The following is a 25,182-nucleotide window of genomic DNA, read 5'->3' as shown; positions in this document are numbered from 1 at the left end:
CAGAAAATATGATTCCAGAGCTAAGGAATACCATACAAAGGTGTCTGAGGCTCATGCTGGGATAAGGGACAGGGGAGACATTGATTAAAACAAGTTTTAAAAAAAATGGAAAGGAGGTAAGAACATCCCTCCAATAAAGTACATTCACTTGGAAACTTTTGGGGGTCATCCATGCCCAGGTGGGGCCCTCCAAAATCATCATCTCAATGCATGTCCATGCATATTAAATGTCAACTCAGACCATGATAATGCAACACCAGCTATGATGAATTTAATAATGATGTCATGTACCATTTAATAAGACCATCTTAGGTTATAGCATTTAATACTTACAACATCCTTGTGAGATATATTCCTTTTCTTTACAGAAAGAGGAAAAAAAAGGCTTAAAAAAAAACTCAGTAATTTGCCCAGTTTTAGAAAAAGTCAAAACTCAAATTCAGGTTAGAGGATTATTTTTTTTTAAGCAACCCATTCTGCTTGCCCATATTCAAGGTTCAAGTTTGAATTTAACTTACATGTTTTTCTAATCATGTCAATGATTAGTTAATCTTAATTTCTTTTGTGGATCCTCTGTTTTGTCCCACAGAGGAGGATAGATCTAAATTATCATTTTATCATTCTATCAGTAAGATGGCAAAGCACATAACAAGGAGGCCATATCCTGTATCAGTGCGTGTGAAGCTATTGTATGAAACAAGACATATGCTTCCTTGTGTTCAACCTCAAAACAGAATCATGGATTTTATGTGTTCATTTGATAAAGCATCTAGTAGGATATATCAGTTGGGTAATTTATTATAAGGGTCTTCAAAGCAAGTCACATCCAAATTTTCTATAGCAGGTATGGATTTGATGAGATAGGGTGAAATCAATTTTCACATTTCAAGCTAGTTTAGGGACTCCCAAGTGTTTGCCAAGAGCTTGGGACCAAAAAATCTTCAGATACAATTAATCTAATTTAGAAATCATTTTCCTTCATAATGTAATACTTTTTTCTCCTCGGAAAGGCAGTGTTTTCAGGAAAGGCAGTGTTTTCACCATGACCAACAGCAAATATTGTGTGTGAATGCTAGAGAGACTGACGTATCTAGTGATATAAGAATAAATTTGTTTCTCTGGTACCACCTCTTTCTATTTGGCCATTCTGAATTCCTCTGATCTGTATTACATCCCTATGTGTTGTTCCCCTTTCCCAGTGGTTAGAGCCCCAAAGAAGTCCAGGCTTTGGGAGACCTGAAGAGCCCTATTGCCCAGATCCCTGCCCTTCACTAAATTCTTCTATGGGTGAACACACCTGTAATCCCAGCTACTCCGGAAGCTGCGGCAGGAGGATCACAAGCTTCACTTAGTGAAGTCCTGTCTCAAAATTTAAAAGTTTTTTAAAAAGGGGTGACTTAGCTCAGTGATAGAGCACCCCTGGGGTTCAATGCCCACCACCATTAGAAATCCTACTGTGAGTTGTTTTTTATATATCATATCATGTTCCCTCTACTAGTACCCACCCTCTCCCTACCCTAGCCCACTTTTTTGGAAAACAACTCTTCAAAACACACAGAACACTCCTGTTTCTATTACCAGCATTTATTGGTTACTGGCAACAAAATTAGAAGTCACTGGTAGAATTTTATTTTGAATGTGAATACACATAAGGACTGCTCATCAATCCTGAGCTAGAATTCACGAAGTCTATTCATCAATAATATTTCTACTTCCCATTTTTCCTCTCTTGCTTTTGCCTTTTGCCAGCATCTGAATTCAGAAGTACATTTGGCCATTATTCTGGAAGAGTGGAGAAGAAAGTGGAGGAAAAAAATCAGGCATCATGCTATTGTGCTAGTAATGGCCGGAGGTGGGGAGAAGAATTAAAACAAAAAGCCAAAGTTACTAGTGGTTTATCCATGTCATCAGGTCCCTTAAGCATTATGTTTGTCTATCCACAGAACAACAATTACCAAATTTTCAATAGGCAAATTAAAGATATATTATAAATTTTCATTAGCTAGGCCCTTATCACATGACTCACATACTTTAGATAATCAACTATTTCTGGTTTTTAAGTCTCATTTCCTGAGGACATGGTGTAATTACATATATTTTCCTTGTTATTCTCTGAGTATACATCTTACATAATGCTCATTTTCTTATGCAGACATCCCCCAAACAAACTGTTTGGGGAGGGGATACCACTAACATTTAATATACATATTACTAAAAAGATGTGACAGAAAACTAAAATCTAGTTTTGATTTCAGAATTTGGCCACAACCAGTAGATATTTGCCTATGAAAACTGAATCATGACAAGAAAATAACATCCTGCTATATTTTTCAATTTGACTTCATGTATTAGGGAAACCTTAGCAGATTACGGTTCATTGAGAGGTAGCATTTCAAGTATCATTGTGGATAAAACAGTAAAGCACATTTAACATTCAGAGAAGGACCTTGTCACCTGAGTTCTTAGTTTTATTAAGGAGCTTAACTCAGGGAAAGTGCTTTTCTGAGAGGAGTGGGTTTTATTGCTAATGGAACACTGAGTTGTTATGAGAATGGAACACCAGACATGAGAGTGCTTAATGGTTAACAATTTTGCACAGCGAATAACCTCTTTTCCTGATGTCCCTGACAGGGCCGCGTCAGTTGTACTGGACGGCTGATGGTACAGGCTGTCAACCAAAGAGGTCGCAGTCCCCGCTCTCCCTCAGGCCATCCTCATGTCAGAAGGTATTTCAGATGTTCCTTCCTGTAGGTGTTACTGTGCACTTATTACTATACATTCAGGACTGCTGGAATCATAGTATGACAACAAAAGTGAATGGAATTAGAAGACAGAACACGGATACATAATTCAAGTGTGTGAGCCTTGATTATTATGCCCCTTTGCAGTTCCAAAAGGGGAAGGAAAAAAACATTTGCTAATATGTGCTGAGTCTATTCAGATATACCATTGTTAGTCTATTTAGTATGGCGTGTTTTATATATGAAGAAATCAAGACTTTGCACCTTTAGATGGCACATGAACACAAAAATACTAGTAAATAGAACACAAATGTTCCGAAGCAAACGTCTCTAACCAACAGCGGTGAAGACTTACCATTATAAGCTGTTGCCACTGGATTTCTTAAAATCAGCTAGGTTGTTAATGTACATTTTTAAATTGCTTAGTTCAAAACATAGTAGACGATAAATTATGTAGGTAAGATTTATCATGTTATAGATGCTCAAATATCTGCTAACAATTGAGTCTGCTTTCCATTCCTAGTAGCCCTGAGTCTATGAAAGGACACTGACAGAATGATGGCAGTCAGGGAGAGAGAAAGGATGTTATTTCTTATAATGTATTTGCCCTAAAACAATATGGTAAGTCAATCAGCCTTTCTATCCAGATATTTTACAGACAGAACATCCTGAAATAGTCCTGATGGTAAGATACAAGCCATAGATGCACAACACCTTTGGTGAAGAGAAACATAGTTAGACTCACAGAGGAAAGGCAGGAAAACTGAGTAAGCATCAAGCAAGAGATGTGTCTATACCACCTCATGTGACTGAAGCCACAGTCCTTTGATCAACATTTGGATGACAAGTACCTGGGCATGTGCAAATTTAATTCCAAACTAGTGCAGTAAAATCTGTTAGATCTTAGACCTGTATCTCAGGCTATAAACACAACATCGTTTCAGGTTCATTGTCTTGCATTTTTCTCTTCTGCCGCTCCTATGGTCTTCAATAAATCAAAGCTTTTCCTGATATCAATAGATCCTACAAAGAATTTTTATCAGATCTGTATTTGGAGAAAATGATTATCAGCCTAATATACTAATCTTTTATTTGTTCCACTCATTTTTTTGTTTTTTTCTAGTGAAGTGTTTTTAAATTTATCTTCCAGTGGTTACTGACAAAATTTATATCCAACATGTTACTCATTTCATAAGTCTTTCCTGCAATACAATTGTATTCCTCTGGCAATATACTACACAGAGGTGTGCAAAATGTGAGAGATTTGCACAACCTTGTTTATATATATATATATTTTTTTAGTTGTATATGGACACAGTACCTTTATTTTTTTGTTTTTTATGTGGTGCCAGGGATCAAACCTAGTGCCTCACACATGCTAGGCAAGCGCTCTACCACTGAGCCACAACCCCGGCCCACAACTTTGTTTTTAAAAAGTAAAAATAATCCCTTTAGGTACATAGATAATTAATGCAGAAGATTTGTTTTCTTAGTTAATGTGAAAAGGAATTTTGATAATATATTAAATTTTTTAAAAGTAAAAGCTTTTAATTTCCTACAAAATTAAAATTGGTGGAAAGTTAATAGTTATTTCTATTGAAAAAGATTCAATTAAAAAAATCTGATAATAGAAAAAGCTGCTCTTACTGATAATGTAAAGCTTTAAAAAATATTTAGGAAAAAATGCTCATTTCCCTTTTGTGATTTATATTAGTCTGCAGTTAGCAGATTATTAAATTTATCAGACTTCCAAATTAAACAAGACTTTGCTTTTCTGACTTTTTGACGCATAAATCTTGGGAATGGGTAACAGATGAGGAAATAATAAGATTACCCCCATTGTATTATACGAAAACTGAGGACTAAAAGCTTGGAAATAACTACTATCTATCCTGATGCATCTTGTTTCAAGGCCTCGCTCTAGATCAAGAGACAGTGGAGATGAAAATGAACCAATTCAGGAGCGATTCTTCAGACCTCACTTCTTGCAGGCTCCTGGAGATCTAACTGTTCAAGAAGGAAAGCTCTGCAGAATGGATTGTAAAGTAAGTGTTTGTTATGCTGCAAAATTACTGCCTCATTTCTCTCCTCAATGCCATTTCTCTACAGTTCTTTTTGGGACATTATGTAAAATAGATGATGCCAGATCAAAAGAAAAACTAGCAAAATATACTCAGCATCTATATGCCGTTTCCCATCATAAATTTCCTTACTTTTAAATTTGTCTTAAATATTTTCTTTACTCTGAACCCTACATCCCCTATCCAAGAAAGGCTTTATTTATCCCTTTATTTTTTTTTCATTTTGTTGAAGTAATAAATATGATGAATCTGCCATATGCCCTAATCAATAGGGGATCTTCATTCTTTTTTCATCAAATATATCCATCTATCTACTCTGAGTTTTATTCTTTCCATTTTCTAGAAATTCTTAGATAAGTTAAAGTGACATTCTTCTTTCACCTGTTTTACCAGAGCTTCTTAACCCAGGGTCCTTGGGTAAGCAGGCTTTATTAGGTGTGTGAGTTCTGAAATTATATAGAAAATTGTGTATGATACAGTTTTCAGCAGTTTCCCAAAGGAATTTCGGGCCAAAAATGTTTAAGAACCACTGCTCTCATGAAAAATACTGTGATTTGGTTTTTGCTCTACTTAACTGATTTTAAAGTAAACATGGATGAGGTTCTTAAAATTTGGGTTCCCTCTGCTGGTTCTCTCTGGGATTGCAGAACATAAATATAACTGCTTTGAGGATCTTGGCATTATCTGCTTTTTCAAAAAGTCAGTCTGGAGTTGGGGATATAGTTTGGTAATACAGCACTTGCCTAGCATGTGTTCTGGGTTCAATCACCAGTACCACAAAAAGAAAGAAACAAAAATAGGTAAATCTGGGCTTCTAGGAATGTATAGAAAGAAAAATGTATTATCAAAAACATTCTATTGTCCAACATGATTCATTTTGCAGTATAAATATACAGGTTGAAATCCATATATATATTTACTTTATTTGTAGTCTGTAAAAATTCATACATTAGAACTATATGATCCAGCAGTCCTACTGTTCCGTATATAGCCAAAGAAAATGAAAAAATGTCGGGATACCTGCACTCCCATGTTCATAGCATCATTATTCGTAATAGCCAAGATATGGAATGAAGCTCAGTGTCCATTAACAGATGAATGAATAAAAAATACATGTATGCACAACGTAAAACTATTCAGCCTTTAAAAAGAAGGAAATCTGCCAGGTGCCGTGGTGCACTCCTGTAATCCCAGCAACTCAAGAGGCTGAGGGAGGAGGATCCTAAGTTCAAAGCCAGCCTCAGCAACTCATCGAGGCCCTAGGCAACTTAATGAGACTCTGTCTCAATATAAAAGATAAAAAGGGCTGGGGATGTGGCTCAGTGGTTAAGCACCCCTGGGTTCAATCCCAGGTACTAAGTGGGGGAAAAAGGAAGGAAATCTGCAATTTGTAACAACATGGATGAACCCCCAGGACACTATGTTAAGTGAACTAGTCCAAGCACTGAAAAATAAATACCACATGACCTCCCTGTTATGTAGAATCTAAAAAAGTCAAACTCATAAAAGCAGAGAGTAGAATGGTGTTGCCAAGGGGAGGAGAACTGGGGAGACTTTGGTCAAAGGACACAGAATCTTAAGTTAGGAGGAGTAAGTTCAAGAGATCTATAGTTAATAACACTGTATTATAGATTTGGAAGTTGCTAAGAAAGCAAATTTTAAGTGTTCTTATCAAAAAAAGTGATAAGAATGTGAGGTAATACATGCGTTAATTATCTTAAGTTAGCCATTCAACAATGTATACATATTTCAAATCATACTGAACACAATAAATACAAATAATTTTTCAATTATAATTTCTAAAAATTTTCCAAGAATTATTATAGTTTTTAACCTACAAAGTTACATTTCAAGTCATCTAAAGAAATTTTATTATAGATAGGTCATTAGATAATACCAAGAAATTATTAATTTCATGTATAAAAATGGAATCATAATTATGTAGTAAAATGTATATTTCTTTAAATGTATAATTAGGTAGATAGGGATAAAATTATACAAAGTCTGGAATTTATTTTATAATATAAAAAATGATGAGACTGAATCTAAATAATGGGTGTACAGAGATTGACCATACTGTTATATCTACTTTTGATCATATTTTAAAAAGAAGTCATAGTAATTTATTTCACAAATTGAGCACAGAAATTGAATTTCAGTATATGTATTTAAGTATTTCAGTAGCATAAATGTCCTTAAAACCTCTGCCTTTAAAAGAATATTGGGAGGAAAAGTAGTCTGTGCTTGATTTCACTATGATGGTCTGACATAGATGAAGAAAATGTTCAATCTTGCCACATGAACAGATGGAGTGTTACCTGCTTCAGAGAAAAATAAAGTCTTCAGTGTGTTTTAAGCTTTGAGGGGGAAAAGAGACTTGAAACACGAAACAAACACGAAAGCAACAGCTTGCTCTTTGCCCAAAAGCCCCCCACCCCAACTCCTGGCAAACATTCCTAGACACTGAGTACCCTCCACCCAGCACTGAGGCTTGGGGAAATACCTCTTTCCGCTGCTCCAGGAACAAGCGTGCCCTTCTGTCTCCCGAACAGAACTGCTCACCAGGACCTTCAGCTCCTGGGACTGCGCATTCTTTACTTACTTACCAGGGGGACCGGGGTTAAAAGAATATGACTTTCCCTTTGCAGGAACATGAGTAACTCTGCGCACTGGGACAGGTCCACTGTGAATTAGGTGGCTTGAGAGGACACAGTGCTTTGGGCACCTCTCCTACCAAGCACACTACGGCCAGCTCGTCTAGGATTGAACTAGTGAAGTGGAACCAGTTCTATTTCTAAGTTTGGGAAAGGCCTGGGGCCGGACCTAAAGTATCTACGCCCTCTCCCTGCATCACTTCTAGTGACCTCCAGACAGGCAAAGCTGTGTAGGTGGAGAGCTGGGGGATAGCAAGTGGACAGATGGGACAGCAGAGCCTGACCATCACAGAAGCCAAGCTGCCTGACTACGGCTGTTTGTTTCCAAAGTCTATTCATGCTTTTAATCCACCATTGAGTACACTTAATTTTTTTTCTTTCAACTCTCTGGACTTTTTGCTTCATTTCTGGGAGGCATCTTGTAGGTAGTATAAATGAATAAATATCATCACAGAGCAGGAGTGGAGTGTGTGTTATCTGACTGATTTGGGCAAAGCTGGTTCTTCAAAGAAATTGTTGTATTATGCAGCAGATGTGCTTTGTATATAATTTCCCACTAGTAAAGTTGGAGATTGGGGAGGTAAAAAGGCCCTCCTCAGCAGTGCCTTTCTCCTATTCAAAATCAAGGACAACACTGTAAAAAGCTGGCAAATGGCAACCATCCCTACCCTTCACAGTACAACGTGTTATTAGCAATTAAATGTGCTTTTATCTGATCTCTGGTCAACACAACCGTCATGGTCTCAAGATTTTATGACATTTCCATTGTGATGCTAATTTGTTGAGATGGCTTTCTGGGTAATTTCATATTGCTCTTGTTACTCAGTTTCAAAGATTATTAAATAATAATAGCTGTCTGTGCTGATGGATGCATTAACTAATGTCTCCATAGCAATGCCACTCCTTGATGAGAAGCTTTAGAGTATATAAATGCCAGCTGAGTGCTTGTTATTATGGTTGGACATCTTTTTTCCAAAGAGCTCAGAGCCTGGTGCTGACATCATCCCAGGAATTTTTATAGTCCTGGGTGAGGTAAGATAATGACAGAAATTTTTTAAATCCCTATTTCACTGTCTCTAAGTTGTTCTGTAAGAAATGTTTAGAAGTAAGCCTGTGAGTGTTTAGAAAACCATGGAATAGTTTTAAGCAAAAAAGTGACACAAGCTAATTCTAAAATCCATTTCTTTTGCTACCAAAGGAGGAATGTATGCTGGTCTCTTAGCTCTCAGTGATTTCACTGTTTCAATATTAAAAAAAAAATTTACACGTCTTTCCTTTCTGGTTTAGGTCAGTGGGTTACCAACCCCAGATCTAAGCTGGCAACTAGATGGAAAGCCAATTCGCCCCGACAGTGCACACAAGATGCTTGTTCGTGAAAATGGGGTGCACTCTCTGATCATAGAGCCAGTCACATCCCGAGATGCCGGCATCTACACGTGTATAGCCACCAACCGAGCAGGACAGAACTCATTCAGCCTGGAGCTTGTGGTTGCTGGTAGGCTTCTCTGTGAATCCTTTCTCTCTGCCAGAATGAATGTCAGATTACACTTATAAATGAAGTCTACATTATTTAACCAATATAGAAAATAAACCACTGACAAAATAGATTATATCATCAAAATCACCAGTGAGGACATATTATAAGGCTTAGCATATCAGAAATAATTTTTCTTACTCCAGTGTAGCCATTATTATTCTTTTCTCCCACTAACCTGAACAAGAAGGGAAAGGATTTTAGCAGTATTTCCAGGTTCTCGTATATGTGATAGCCCCAGTATTACACAGGGAAAGAGTAATAGCAGCACAGGCCCCAAGAAATGAAAAATATGATTATAAATCAAATTCAACACACAGAACTCATTTTTAACAGAATGTGTAGTGATTTCAAATTTCAAAACGTTTAAACAACATTGTCATCTATACCCAGTGCCATAATCAAATTAAGTTCAGATTTATTTTTCAATTGGTTATACTGTGATTGTAGGTAAATCTTGTAGCAGTATTATTTTATGAAGTCTTACCCTTTGAGAAGCCTAAAAAGGAAACTATGCTTATTGAAAGGTTTATACCATTTTTAGGAGTTAGGCATAAGTAAAGATTCTAATTATCTGATCTATCTTTTTTCTTTCTTTCTCTCTTTCTTTTTAATGGCATTGCTCTACCACTGAGCTACATCTCCAGCCCTTTTAATTTTTTATATTGAGACAAGGGCTCACTAAATTGCCTACGCTAGTCTTGAACTTGTGATCCTCCAGCTTCAGCCTCCTGTGTCACTGTGATTTCAGGGGTGCATACTGCTGCTACACCAAGCTCATCTGGTCTCTTTTATAAAAGAAGCATAACAAAACATAACGTTTATTTCTCATACCTCATATTTACAAAGCACTTCATACACATTATTTCAATTGGTCTTCACAATAGCTCTATGAAATAATTGGAGCAAATCTTCTCTGACTTTCCTATTTAGTAAACTGAGAATCTGACTCAAATCAAAACTTACTGTGAGTACTGAGCTTTTTCAAGAAATAGAGTGGCAAGGAGAATAAAACCTAAGAGGTCCTGGCTAAAATCCTAATGATAATTCTAACAATAAGACCAAGATATTTTTCCACACACAAAAAAAGTGGTAAATGTGTAGGCTGTGGTGCAACTTCAGCTATGTACCTACACACTGGATTGGTTTCATTCATTCTTCTAACCTTAAATGAAAACTGTTCCTCTTTCTATTAAATGTACATTTTGATCATATCTGTCCTTCAGGACTGTGATTTGGGGGTCCAAGAGACAGATATCTCAGTATACCTCCCTTCACACTTCTGTCAGAAGATGACAGTGCATGGTAATTGGAATCAAGGTCTTTGGCATCAGATCTCAGTGCCAATCCCAGTTCATGTCTACTTTACTAGCCTTGTGGCCTTTGGCAAATATATGATATCATATAACAGCATCTCAGTTTCTCCATATGCAAAATGGGGACCATAACGCATCTCAGCATTTTTACAAGAATTAATTACTGTGTATGCGGTTCCACATAACGAGTGCCCTGCCTGCACAGTGCTCCACAAAGGAACATTATTCTTACTGGTGAGTGGCTACAACATTAAGGCTTGCTTTCAACATTTTATGTTCTTTTCAAAACTGAGACCCAGAAAGAATATGAGGAGAGCTTCTGTTCCCACTTCCCCCAAAATAGCTTAGATCATATAACTACGGAAAATTAATAAAAACAAACCCTCTATGTAAGTCAAGGTCTTAGAGAGTCTTAGGCATTTGGAAATTTCAGGTTGAATGTTTATCATCTTTGAGCTCCCTCCTAGCTGCTTTATTGGGGTGTATCTGTCACTCCAGGCAAGAGGGTGGTGGTGCAGAAAGACATGTATATATCTTCAAATTTTATTCTTGGCAGCTTAGAAGAGAATAATTAAACCTAATTCTTTCTTTGATTTTGTTTCTACCACTGATGCAAGAAAACAATTTCTCATTGGAAGATAACATTCAGTGTTATTAAACAATCAGTTCTGATCTTTTCAGACTACATAATAAAGTTGTCTTTATTTTATGGCTTCCTTCCTATAAGGCAATAATAAAGTTGTCTTTTTTATAGCTCCCTTCAAAGAATACAAATTGAAATTTGTAAATTATGGGATGTACATTCCTAGTTCATAGGGAACTATTTAAAGCTACCAGATTGCCATAATGATGCCTGCTCTGTATTTTCTTTCCCGCTTTATGTCCTCTGGCATGTCTCACCTAAACCAAGAATTTCAAATTTTCAAAATCTTCAAAGCAAACATTTCAGATGGAAGTGAGGGAATCTAAGCAGATCAGACTCCTAGAAATGCTTGTCCTGCTCAGCATCACTAGGTGGCAGTGGTTGGTAGAGGCTGTGTGGTGACATAATTAGTGAAGCCATCACGGATACTAGCAATGACTCGGGCATCTCCTGTGGCTGTTGGACAGGCATTCTGTGGAACAGATGGCCAATGGACTGTGTGAGCCTATCAGACTTGAATTAATTGAGGAAATAAATGAGTAGAAAGCTTACAAACCTTTGCTTGATAAAAGAATAATTTGGAGAGAGACTAGCATCTTATCACCTGAAATGAAAAATGGTATTATAAAAGATCTTTTCAAGCAAAATTTGTAAAGGCTTCTGAATTCTTTGCAGTGCTCCTTTTGTATATCATTGATAGACAATCCATCTCATGTTCCCTTAGCTAAAGAAGCACACAAACCTCCTGTGTTCCTTGAGAAGCTGCAAAATACAGGAGTTGCTGATGGGTACCCAGTACGGCTCGAATGCCGCATCTCAGGAGTACCACCACCTCAAATATTTTGGAAGAAAGAAAATGAATCACTCACCCATAGCACAGATCGAGTGAGGTAAGACTACACAATGACTTAATTTAACCCATAGCAGCTCAGTTCTAGTGATATATAAAAAGATACATTTTATGTACCATTTAAATCAGTGTATGCAAAAGCCATGCTATTGATTATACCAAAGACAAAAATCACTCTTTACCCAAATATAGATTTAAACCTTTAGATAGATGCTATATTGATATGTGACAAAGCATATTGTCTTAACCTAACAGTAATTATTTTTAAATGTTTACATCAAAAGAAAGGATGAATTCATTTGCTTCAGTGGTGACAGACTATTCAGTGGTTTTTGTAAAAGCAGATCCTCAACTAGGAATTAAGTGCACAGATTTATTCAACCTCTTGGGTCTGCTCTTCTCTTCCATTAACTTTAATAGGGCTAGCAGCCTCTCCAGAATAAGTATGACCCTATTATCTGCCACTTGCACAATTCTGTTTCTAATGACCTAATTAAGAATGATGCTTCATGTCCAAAGTCCCTTTTTAAAAATTTAGAGCCTAATGACTTTATCCTTTTCTCTAGCATGCACCAGGATAATCATGGATACATCTGCCTGCTCATTCAGGGAGCCACAAAAGAAGATGCTGGGTGGTATACTGTATCAGCCAAGAATGAAGCAGGGATTGTGTCCTGTACTGCCAGGCTGGATGTTTACAGTGAGTGCCACTTCATTTCATCTGGTTGCATTTACTCATTGAATTATGAAAATTTAAACATCTGAACAGCAATTCATGTTACTCTTATCTGATCTTTTTAAACAACTCTAGCATTTTACTTGTCAAAAAATTTATATTGCTCTTTCTCTTTCTGTTTATAGTTTCTCGACATTAATAATGAAACCCCAGCAGGAGAACAAATACCCAAGTATCATTAAGGAGCTTTGAATAATTAGCAAGATATGCATGTTGATTTCTCTTACATTGGCTAGTCAGTTGTGGCTTCCCTACTTAAGCATCCATAGGAGTTAACAGTAGACAAAGGCATAAATGTCACATTTTCTTATTACTGCGTTCTGCAAATAACTGTCTTTTAACATTTCTTCCTACATTATAATCCTATCATGGTGTCCTAATGCACTCTGAATGTGTGTACCACTGATGCTGGAATGTGTACTTTTGTGGCTTGGTGCTTTTCTCATTAATCTTAAGCAGCTCAGCAATAGATTTGTGTGTGTATATTTGTGTACATGCATCCAAAACTTTTTTTTAAAAGTTCCTGCTGAATTTATAGATTAGAAAAATAGCATTATATGATCCATTGGCATAAGGAAAGCCATCAGAAAAAGATTTAAGAACTAATTTCAAATTTTACCTCTTGAAAAAGAAATAGCTTTGTGAGATTCATCAATAAACCAGTGGCTTAAACTGTCTCTACTGCCTAGTTCTTTCCATTCAATTTATTAATGTTAAACATCCCTCCACAATTCTTAACTACTATAATTATTGATGAAAAAGGTATGTTTTTCAAAGAGGAGGAAGAGCCATGCCTGTAACCCTAGTGATTTGAGAGGGTGAGTGAGGCAGGAGGATCACAAGTTTGAGGCCAGCTTCAGCAAACTGTCAGACCCTCTCTCAAAATAAAAGATTAAAAGGGATTCGGGATGCAGCTCAGTTGTAAAGTGCCCATGGCTTTAATCCTCCTACCAATTTTTTTTTAAAAGGAGAAGAGAGAATTAGGAAAGTTATTAACTATTTGAAAGGATTCCCAGTACTATACTTGACCTTTATTACCAATACAGACAATAAATCTACAACATATAAGTAAAATGCAAAGGTATCCCTAGATTTTCTGTCTCCACAATGGATGTGTTGTCTTTCACAAAGAATATGTGCCTGGTATATGTCAAAAGACATTCTGTATTTACTTGAAATACTTAAGGGCTTTCCAAGTGTATCTTTGTTAAAAATCTTAATTTACTCTTTCTTTGTAGCCCAGTGGCATCAGCAGCCACAGACCACCAAGCCAAAAAAAGTACGGCCCTCAGCCAGTCGCTATGCAGCACTTTCGGACCAGGGACTAGACATCAAAGCAGCGTTCCAACCTGAAGCCAACCCATCTCACCTGACACTGAATACTGGCTTGGTAGAAAGTGAGGACCTGTGATCCAGCATTGTTGTTAAAGTTGAAACACCGAAACCGCCATTGCCTTGACCAACATATTCCTCCACCACGTTATGTAAAAGGCAGAAATATACCTTTGACTATAAGAAATAAAAAGAAAAACACCAAAATAATATTTTTCTTACTTGACATACCAAACTAGAGTTTAAGTAGGTGATACGTATAGAAAGACACACATTGCACAAAAAATTCACACTTATTGTTCAGTTTAAAACTTGGAATTGCATGATTAAAGTGCTCTGAAATGCCAAAATGTTACAGGAAATCAGTTGTTCAAAAATAACCATAAATCAACAAGTGCCTTTAAACACAAATTATAGGTGCTATGTAGCACAATAGCGTGAAATGTTTAATGTGATACTACAATGATTCTAAAGTGCAGTGTATTCAACAGCTACAGTGAACCAAGTGCAATATGTAAGGATGAAAAGGAAGAGAAAATGACAAAGAAATCCAAGTAAATGCCTTGTCTTTGCAAACTGTTTTATATTAAATCATAAGGAACTACTTGCCTTAATTTTTATTAATACCAAGAGTTTTCTAACAAGGTTAATATCTTTCTTCTTAACCTTTTTTTTTTTTGTGTAGTATTCTCTTTTCATGCTACCTTGGTAAGAAGCTTATTTACAAACTGTATTAAAAGGCTAATTTAAATATAAATAATATAAAGTATTGTGAGTAAAGCAGATATATATTATAGTCCATTCCACAAAAGGCATCCAAACCGCCCAAATGACCAAGGTATATAGTATATTTGGAGGAAAAAGAGGGTTTGGAAGGAGTAGGGAGGAGAATGAAGGAAAATGCTACCAGCACAATTGTATTGTATTCATTTAGAAAAAAGTAGAAGGGGCAGGAGAGGTGGCAAAGGCCAGGCTTTTCTTTGGTTTTCTTCAGAATTAATCGTAAGGTGCAGGTGAAAAAACACTGCCATTCACAAGTCAAGTTGGAAGTTTGGAGCACATGTGCTATGGAGATTTCAGTGTTATCTGAAGTTTGTGTAGTAGTTGAAGATTTTAGATGTGTAGAGCAAGTTGAATATGGATTGAGACCGCAAGAGTGGCATAAATGAGAAATTGCCTGTAGAATCTAGTGTACTTGATGGAAATGGAGAGTTAAGGAGAGTCAAAAACAAGTCTGTGCTTAATGCATTTTTTTTCATTGGCACTAGATATGGTGAATGGAAGCTATTTCACTCCCCTGCTGCCGCGAAACCTTGCCTGAAGAAGGTGCTGGGTTCTGAGTAGTTTGAAAGGCATATCTACAAAGACTGCTTTTTGAATGCATACGATTCTGCATCAGCTAGACTGAGTTGATTCTGACCAGACTTGATAGTTTTAAGTCGGAACCAATAAAATTTTTAAATGAGAAAAAATAATTTGGCCTAATAGTATAAAACATGAGGCTTTAATGGTACTTTGCTATGAAAAGAAAACACTATTTTCCTTATGCAGAACACATATATCTTTCATTATTTATAATAAAAGTGTTGAACTTTCTTAGCTCAGTTACTCAATTCATACATAGTATTTTTTTAAATAATTTTATATCTGTATACCACCCCATATATTTCATATTACTGCTTCACATGTACAGCTTTCTACTTTGTAAGAACACCAACCAAACAAGTTTTAAATGATTAATAGGCTTGAGCACCAGGTGGCAGATGTTCTATACAGCATGGTACAAGTTTCTTTTACCACACTTACATGCATTGCTAACATGGAGTTTAAGATACTATACAGACAGTCTCCTGGACCTATATCTGTATTGTAGAATTATGACTTATGTCATATATTGCCAAATTGTTCTGAATGTGACTTTTTTGCTAATTTGCTGGGTTTGGGATTAACTAGCATTATTTTGCCACCTTTTATGTTGTATTTATAAAAAAAAAAAAAGTACTATCATACTACTTTGGATTGTTGTGCTGGTGTAATGTGGATTTAACATCAATAAATATTTAACAAATAATAGTGCAATTTTGTGAAGCAAAATATTCAGTTGTTTTAGTTTTCTGCTGCTGCTGTAATAAATTAGCAAAACCTTCTTTAGAAGCTTCAAGCAACATCCTAATGATCATAGTTCTGCATATCAGAAGTTGGGCATGATGCATCTGGGTTCTCTGTTCACAATAAGACTAAAATTGGTGTCAGCTGGGCTGCATTCTAGTTGGAAGCTCAAAATGTTCCTCCCAGTTCAAGTGACTGTAACAGAATTCAGTTACTTGCAATTGTAGGACAGATGTCTTTAATCTGTCAGGCAGATACTGTACTCAGCTTTTCAAGGCCACCTGTATTCCTTGCCAGGTAGTGCTGTCCATTTTCAGAGCTAGCAATGTGAATCTCCCTCTAATCAGATCCTTCTCGCACTGTGATTCTCTTTTGACAAGGAGCCAGTCCCTTTTATAGGTGCACCTGATTGAGTCAGGCTCCCCAAGATAATCTCCCTTTCTTAAAGTCATCTGATCTGGAACCTTAATTATATGTATAAAATCCCTTCAGGGTAGCACCTACATTTGTGTTTGATTAGATGACTAAGAGAAGGTGTATGTATGTACAACAGAGACTGGGTACCATCTTAGAATTCTGCCTACCACACAAATTTGTTATATGTAGTCATGTAAATGCATGTATGTTCACCAATGCCATGGATTGCAAGGGTTCATAAAATATTCCAAGATAATTCCCTAAAGACCTAAAAAGAGCATGCTACAGGAACACTGCTACATTGATGTTCATAGCAGCACAATTCACAATAGCAAGACTGTGGAACCAACCTAGATGCCCTTCAATAGATGAATGGATAAAAAAAATGTGGCATTTATACACAATGGAGTATTACTCTGCATTAAAAAATGACAAAATCATAGAATTTACAGGGAAATGGATGGCATTAGAGCAGATTATGCTAAGTGAAGCTAGCCAATCCCTAAAAAACAAATGCCAAATGTCTTCTTTGATATAAGGAGAGTAACTAAGAACAGAGTAGGGTCGAAGAGCATGAGAAGAAGATTAACATTAAACAGAGATGAGAGGTGGGAGGGAAAGGGAGAGAGAAGGGAAATTGCATGGAAATGGAAGGAGACCCTCAGAGTTATACAAAAGTACATACAAGAGGAAGTGAGGGGAAAGGGAAAAATAATACAAGGGGGACAAATGAATGTCAGTAGAGGGGGCAGAGAGAGAAGAGGGGAGGGGAGGGGAGGGGAGGGGGGATAGTAGAGGATAGGAAAGGCAGCAGAACACAACAGACACTAGTATGGCAATATGTAAATCAATGGATGTGTAACTGATGTGATTCTGCAATCTGTATATGGGGTAAAAATGGGAGCTCATAACCCACTTGAATCAAAGTGTGAAATATGATATATCAAGAACTATGTAATGTTTTGAACAGCCAACAATAAAAAATTAAAAAAAAAAATATTCCAAGATAACAGAAATAAAGATCAAAGGAAGAAAATAAGAAAAGCATTAATGGAACAAGACATGAGCAACACACACACACACACACACACACACACACACGCTCTCGCTCTCTCATATACATCTCTCTGTATATTGCACTAATATCTAGATAGTTACAACAGGTGGACAATACATTTAAGCTTTCTCACTACGGGGGCAGGGAAAGATAAAGCTTGTCATGTAAGTAATTCATAGCCTTCATAAATTGAAAACATTCATCTTTTACATAAGCTCTATGATGGAACTTTATGTATACATTTGAATTAGGCCTGAACTGGGTATTTCACATTATCCCCAATGCCCTATCCCTTCTTATGTTGTAGCTTACAAGATCTACTATATATTTTAATGCCGAATTTATCTCTGATTTTAAAAAATGCAATAATCACCTTAGCTAACCTAGTAGTAGAGACTAATAAAATGAAAAGTATGATTTTCTTTACATTATGGAAATATGGATCCTATAACATGGTAATGAAGAACTTGGGTTTTGGAGCTGGCCAACCAAGATTGGGATCTTAGCTTTGTTGATCATGAGTGACCTGTGGGACCCATGAGAAAGTGACTCCCTCTCCAAGTTTCAGTTTTCTTATCTGTAAAATGGAGATTAAAAACTAATACCTCTTTCTTGTGTGAAGATTTATGAGATAACGATGCATGTAAAATTTAACATGGTACCCAGCACATACTAAGAGTTCAATAACTGTCAGTTATTATTCTATATAGTTTGTAAATTAAAATAATTTGTTAAAATTATTTCAGTTACATAATGTATACAACCAGGAAAACTGGATGAATAGCAAAACTTTGAACTTGGAAGGGAAAAAAATTATTAGCCTCTAGGTGAAATTTAAAATGTCCCTCAATTATGAATGTAAGCAAGGAAACACAATAGTATAAAAGTACCTGTGCTTGTCCCCATAGAAATTATATTACAAATACAGCAAATCTTGAAAAACCATTTCTATTCAGCAGTACTTCAAATTTGTGGAAGTTATTAGACCTACCAGTAAATGATGTGACTTGGAGCCATGTGTATTATATGATAAAACTTGTTTTTAATACTTTGATAATTACTTTAAATAATTTATTTTCTTTGCATTTTATGCATTTGCAAACATTATTTTGAGAAGCAATCCATAAGTTATACTAGAGTGTCGAGAAGGTAAACAGCACAAAAACTTAAGATCCATGCCTAGAGAAACTCAAAGATATAGAAAAAGAGACAATGGCAAGTGTACTCACTCCTACAATGTATAGGAAAAACATTTTAAAAACCTAAATTGCTCATTAGTAGAAGGAATAAACTACAATTTACCCATACAACAGAATATTACAAGAGATAAGGTGAAAAATTGGATTTATACCTAAAATGGATGAATATCAAAAGCAATATTTGGTGATAAAAGGAAGTTACAAAAAGATGTATAGAGTATGGGTTTATTTATATAAATCAATTTTACAAATATTTAAAAACATACATTTTTGAAAGATATATGAAAATAAAACCAATTTCAGGAAGTGGTTCCTCTGGAAGGGATGCATAATAAGAGGGTCTTCAGAAAAACACATAATTTTTTTTTACTTTTTTAAAAAAGAATTATATGAAACAGAGCTATGTGTGGTGGTGCCTGCCTGTAATCCCAGTGGTTCAGGAGGCTGAGGCAGGAAGATCATGAGTTCAAAGCCAGCCTCAACAATGGTGAGGTACTAAGCAACTCAGTGAGACCCTGACTCTAAATAAAATACAAAATAGAGCTGGGGATGTGGCTCAGTGGTTGAGTGCTCCTGGGTTCAATCCCTGGTACCAAAAAGGAAAAAGAAAAAGCAGGGTGGAATTATATGAAACAGAAAAATGTAGATGTAGGAAAGTATATTATTTTCAACATATTTTCTTCATATTTGAAGTAATTCATAAAATGATAAAATTTTTAAGAGTTTAAAAATGTTTAACTATATAATTAGCTGAAGGTTCATGCTGGGAAGCAGTTGCAAATAATTTAGATAATTTAGGTACATCATGCTAAGTGAAATAAGCCATTCAAAGATAAATACTGAATGATTCCACTTACATAAGGTACATAAATTAATCAAATTCTTAGATGAAAGTAGAAAGGTAGTTGCCAAGAGCTGGGGAAAAGGAAATACTCAATAAATAGAAAAGAAAGATGAAAAAGATCTAGAGATCTGCAATACAATGTGCATATAGTTAAAAATAGTGCACTGCACACTTAAATTTTTGTTATGAGGTTTCTGCCACAAGTTTTAAAAATAGGGTAGAGTCGCACCCAGGCAGGCTAAGAAGTCTAAGAAGTTTGTATTTTGTCATAGGCACAACAGGTACTGACAGTTTTTGCATAGGTGGTTGACACTGAAAAGCTCATAAAGACTACATTGGCAGATATGTAATGGCTAAGTGAGAGGGAAAACAACATGGAAAGATGAATGAGAAGACAGCTGTGAGGATTCAAGGCCAGAAAAGGATTACGGAAAGAGGACAACAGAAGATGCAGTATACAGGGAGCAGCAAAATAGCTTAGCAGCAACTGGTCATAGAGGGTAAGAGAAGGAAAGAAGATGAAATGCACCACAGGTTTCAAGCTGTGGAGACAGGATGCTGATGACAGACCGACAGTCAGGAGGAAAGACCATTGCAAATAGATCTATAAATTTTATTATAACAATATTTCCTCAAATGTATTCCAGGGAATGTTGGTTTCTCTTATGCCCCATGGGAAAAGAATTCTGTCAGCACATACTGTATGTCCTCTCTCAGAAATTAGATATACACGTCAATACGTTTAATACTGTTATGCCTTGCAATAAAGACATTGTTTAACCCAGCAAGTCTCACACTTTACTGGCCAAAGGGCATTTTTTTTTAAAAAAAAAGTACCTCATGAAACAGAGAGGAAAAGAACTTTTCAAAATCATTCTGTGAACATTACCCTTAAGAGATCTTCTGGACTGTGTCGTAATTTGTTGGATTTTGATCCAATTTCCTGCCTGTGTGCCTGCACTCACACTTTATTAGTCATTAGTCTTCTTTAGAAAAGGCTTGTTTCAAAAAGAACCAATACAACTTCATAGCTTTGAATTTATAAATATCTAGTCTAGATTTTCCATAAGCTAGTCATCTGTTTCCTCATTTCAAAAGATAAAACAGTGTTAGACTATGTTTTACAAATGTTAGATTTGTTTTGCAAATGCATGAAAAGCAATACTTCCTAATTTGCCTAGATTTGTGCCCACAAAATTTGAAATCATATCATCTCTAGACAGATACTGCTGTAAACAATAGGAAGGAGCAGGTTGTTTGTGTTTGCAGACACATGGATGCTTATGTACACAGAAACACAATTATTCACTATATATGTACATATATGTATATTTAAATGTCACACTGTACCCTATAAGTTTGGACATTTATGCGTCAAATAAAATTAAAATAGTTTAAAAAGAAAAAAAAGTCATTTTATGAAACCAGTATTACCCTGCTACCAAAACCTGACGACACAACAACAACAAAAAAAACCACTTATACATCAATAACCTTGATGAATACAGATACACAAATCCTCAATAAAATACTTGCAAATCAAATTCAACAACATTTTAAAAGATCATATACTATGATCAAATTTGTTTCATTCCAGGAACACGAGGATGGTTCAAAATACACAAATCAATAAACATACCACATAAACAGAATCAAAGATAAAAATCACATAATCACCTTGGTAGATGCAGAAAAAGCCTTTGATAAATTTAACATGTCTTTATGATAAAAGCCTTGAAGAAACATGGTACAGAGAGATCATACCACAACTTAATAAAAGTCATATATAACAAAGCTATAGCCAAAGTCATAGTGAATGGGGAAAAACAAAAGTGTTTCCTCTAAAGTCAGAAATAAGACAAAGGTGTCTACTCTCACCACTTTTAATGAATATAGTACTTGAAATTTTAGCAAGATCAAGCAAGAGAAAGAAAAGGAATACAAATAGTAAAGGAGGAAGTCAAATTATCTGTTTGCAGAGACATGATTCTCTACTTAGAAGAACCTGAATACTACCTCAAAAGTATGTCAGAACTGATAAACAAATTCAGCAAACTAATAGGATATAAAGATCAACATAGAAAAATCAGTAGCTTTTCTATACACCCAAAATAAACTCACTGAGAAAGAAATCAGGAAATAATCCCACTTACAGTAACTTCAAACAAAACACCTAGGAATTAACCTAAGCAAGGCATGAAAGACCTCTACAATAAAATTCTAAAACACTGAAAAACGATATAGAAAAAAGACAGTACAAAATGGAAAAATCATAATCCCAGTGACTCAGGAGGCTGAGACAGGAGAGTTGCAAGTTTAAAGCCAGCTTCAGCAACTTAGTGAGACCCTGTCTCAAAATAAAACATTAAAAAAAGAGCTGGGGATGTGGTTAAGTGCACCTGGGTTCAAACTCACTCACTCACTCACACACTCTCTCTCTCTCTCTCTCTCTCTCTCTCACACACACACACACACACACACACACCACAAAAAAAAGATCTCTCATGTTTATGAAAATTAGAAAAATCAATATTGTTAAAATGGCCATACTACCAAAAGTGAAATTCAAATTCAATGCAGTCTCCATCAAAATACCAAAGACATTCTTCACAGAACTAGAAATAACAAAACCAAAGCTGAAGGCCAGTCTCAGCAACTTAGCAAGACCCTGTCTCAAAATTTAAAATAATCATAATAATAGTAATAATAATAAAGGGCTGGGTATGCAGTTCAGTGGTAGAGCACCCTTGGGTTCAATTCCCAGTACCACAAAAATAAAGGTTAAAAAAAAAACTTAAAAAAGAAGACTGAAGATTCCCAAAAATAAACCCAAAAAAAGAAGACAGAAGATTCATTTAACAGGGGATGGAAACTATGTTTGCACATAGCAGTGGTAGGTATGCTAGTCAAAGAGAGGTAAATCTTCGATTTCCCTCAGTGGGAAGTTTATAGATAATGTGTAATTCTGAAAATCAGGAAATATGTTAATTAAAATAAGAAGATTAATACCAAATAAATCGTATTAAAATGGTTCTCTACAAGGAACAGAAAATGACTCTCCAGAGGATGGGGCTGTAGCTCAGCTGTAGAGCGCTTGCCCAGCATGTGCGAGGCCCTGGGTTCGATCCTCAGCACCACATAAAAATAAGTAAATAAAATAAAGGCATTGTGTCCAACTACACCTAAAAAATAAATATTTTTTTAAAAAAAGAAAATGACTCTCCAAATTACTTTAATGTGTAACTAATAATAGAAAAACTAAATTTAAACAATATAAAAATGATATTGTTTGATCTAGGATAATAGTTACTCTTTCAAAAACCGCAGAACATACTATATGTTATTACAATTTTCTTTTCAATTGCTTTCAAGTTGCTGCTTAGGTCACATTTCTCACTCAAAATACCAAAAGACATTTCATAGTTGTGGAAAACTGGCAAGCAAAGCAGGGCCGCTGTGGAAAGCAGCACTTCAAAGTGTTCTGTAGGAATACACACTGTCCTTTGCCCCAGTTCACCCCCTCTGAAGATCAAATATTAAGAGTGGGGACAACCAGCCTTAGAACTGAGACCATGTGTGCCTGTCAGAGACTAGTCAAGCCGACTGTGGAATCCAGGCCTAGAGTATAAAAGCTGCAGCTAAGGAGCAGCAATGGCCACAAGGGATTCAACAGAGCTCAGTACAACAAAGTCACAGGGAAAGATATGATTAAAAAGAGTCAGATTTTGGGAAACCATGGAAAGTTACACAGTTGTTTGGCAGCTAGCTCCCTTATAGCCGGAGGGAACACAAATATTTACTTCTAACTGATCCTTTAAGTAAAGGGATTAAAGTGTCTGGGGTAAATAATGCAATCTACACAGGAGCACTGCTTTTAGAATAAGAATTCACTCTCTGAGGTATACTTGGTGATAAAGATCAGGGTTAACATCCTATGAACAAACCAGAAATCATACTGTTTAGAACGCACATGCTTCAGATCAAGGTGAATAGATAAATCTGAAAATAGGACTTGAGAAATAAGATCCAGAAAATATATCACCATACTATAGGGACCCAGCCACATCAATATACAGCACAATTCAAAATAGCCAAGCTATGGAACCAACCTAGGTTCCCTTCAACAGAATGGATAAAGAAAAGGTGGTATATAAAATGGAGTATGACTCAGCCATACAGAAGAATGAAATTATGCATTTGCTGGTAAATGGATAGAACTGGAGACTATCTTGCTAAGTGAAATAAGTCAGACTCAGAAAGCCAAAGGTTGAATGTTCTCTCTGATATGTGGAAGCTAATCCAAAATAAGGGAGGGAAAGGGAGAGAGAGGGGAAGGGAAAAGGCAGGGAGCATCAAAATAGAAGATCTATGGACAGGATAAACAGCAGAATGAATCTGACTTAACTTTCCTATGTACATATATGAATATAGCACAGTGAATCTCATCATTGTGTATATTCACAAGACACTAATTTAAAAAAAACTAAACTATAAGTAAATAGCAGAAAGATCAGAAAGTACAGGTAAAGGAAAGGGGGAGGGAGAAGGGAAAGGGAAAATATTGGGGACTCAATTAGAGCAAATTATATTCTTTATAATTACATCAAAGTGAATCTTAATGTTATGTATAACTACAATGAACCAATTTTTTAAAAGTAGGAAAAAAAAACAGGAATACAAAACCAAATGCTTCCAACACTGGGAGAATTTCAGATGGCACGCACCAGCATTCCTGAGAAGAGGAATGAGAATACCACCACCAAGACCTACCACCAGCCAGGCTTAGGCTAGTACTTTAATACTATTTCATTCAAATCTAAAAAGTGTTACTCTCTTTTCCCAATGAGGAAACAGGCTCAGAGGAGAATGTAATTTGACAAAACCACAATTAGTTACAGAGTTAGAACTTGAAACCAGAACTTTTGGGCTCCAAAGGCCTTTTCTTTCTACTAGCTTCATTGCAAACGATATGAACCCCTATACTGGGATGTTTCACATAATCTATAGAAGGATGCTAAAAATTAGTGACATAATCACCTTTTAGGAGATGAAAAGTTAGTATAAAAGGTCACTCAAATTTCCAGTAAAGGGCTATGGCTATAGCTTAATGTTGGAGCACTTGCCTAGCACCTTTGAGGCACTGGGTTCCATCTGTAACACCGCATTTAAAAATAATAATAAACAAACAAAATAAAGGTATGTTGTCCATCTACAACTACAAAATTTTTTTTTAATTTCCAGTAAAGACACACATAAACAAGATTCCTGTTGTACTCCTGGTAAGTATACGAGGTATTAACTTGAAATATACTCACAAATATTTAAATATGTTAATCTAAAATGATTTAAAGGCAAAGCATAGATTTTTGAAACTTCCAGGAAAAAAAATTGTCCCTTCAATATACAATCTGAACACCAATTGCATTAGCACCATTCATTTGAAGTCTTCACCATGCAAACTTTCAGAGAAAGAAATTGATATTAAATTGTTCTATTTAAATTAAACCAAAAGTAATTGACTTACCATTATGACAATTTAAGAGGCTTCCAACTAAAAGACAAGAATAGTACTTTGTCTAGTAACATACATAGATGAGTCCTCATCCAAAATTCACCTCCTCTACCACCATAGTCCGTTTTTCTTTTACCTGTTTTATCAAAGCATAATT

At 35.8% G+C, this 25,182-nt stretch overlaps 2 protein-coding genes across 10 annotated transcripts in view; one reads left to right on the top strand and one right to left on the bottom strand.

Moving 5' to 3' along the window:
- The window catches only part of Palld (palladin, cytoskeletal associated protein), a 372,211-nt gene extending 356,253 nt beyond the window's left edge, over positions 1-15,958 (top strand). For 7 of the 8 annotated variants that reach the window (XM_048791698.1, XM_048791699.1, XM_048791702.1 and 4 more), the window contains 6 exons: positions 2,632-2,726; positions 4,654-4,786; positions 8,764-8,971; positions 11,694-11,859; positions 12,386-12,519; positions 13,794-15,958. In XM_048791698.1, coding sequence (XP_048647655.1) covers positions 2,632-2,726; positions 4,654-4,786; positions 8,764-8,971; positions 11,694-11,859; positions 12,386-12,519; positions 13,794-13,966 — 909 coding nt within the window. In that variant the 3' untranslated portion in view covers positions 13,967-15,958. Of the gene's footprint in view, positions 1-2,631; positions 2,727-4,653; positions 4,787-8,763; positions 8,972-11,693; positions 11,860-12,385; positions 12,520-12,680; positions 12,728-13,793 lie in introns of all 8 variants that reach the window. The other variant, XM_048791700.1, reaches the window with a different exon arrangement.
- Cbr4 (carbonyl reductase 4) overlaps positions 1-25,182 on the bottom strand; it is a 75,053-nt gene that overhangs the window by 11,694 nt on the left and 38,177 nt on the right. Inside the window, exon 5 of one of the 2 annotated variants that reach the window (XM_048791707.1) lies at positions 25,038-25,161. The exons of the other annotated variant lie outside the window; for it this stretch is intronic. Within the exon in view, the coding sequence (XP_048647664.1) occupies positions 25,040-25,161 (122 nt within the window). The 3' untranslated portion in view covers positions 25,038-25,039. The remainder of the gene's footprint in view (positions 1-25,037; positions 25,162-25,182) is intronic. 2 annotated transcript variants of the gene reach the window in all.

Source organism: Marmota marmota, unplaced genomic scaffold (genome assembly GCF_001458135.2).
Source record: "Marmota marmota marmota unplaced genomic scaffold, marMar, whole genome shotgun sequence".
NCBI lineage: Eukaryota > Metazoa > Chordata > Mammalia > Rodentia > Sciuridae > Marmota > Marmota marmota.
This window is presented reverse-complemented; position numbering and strand designations above follow the sequence as displayed.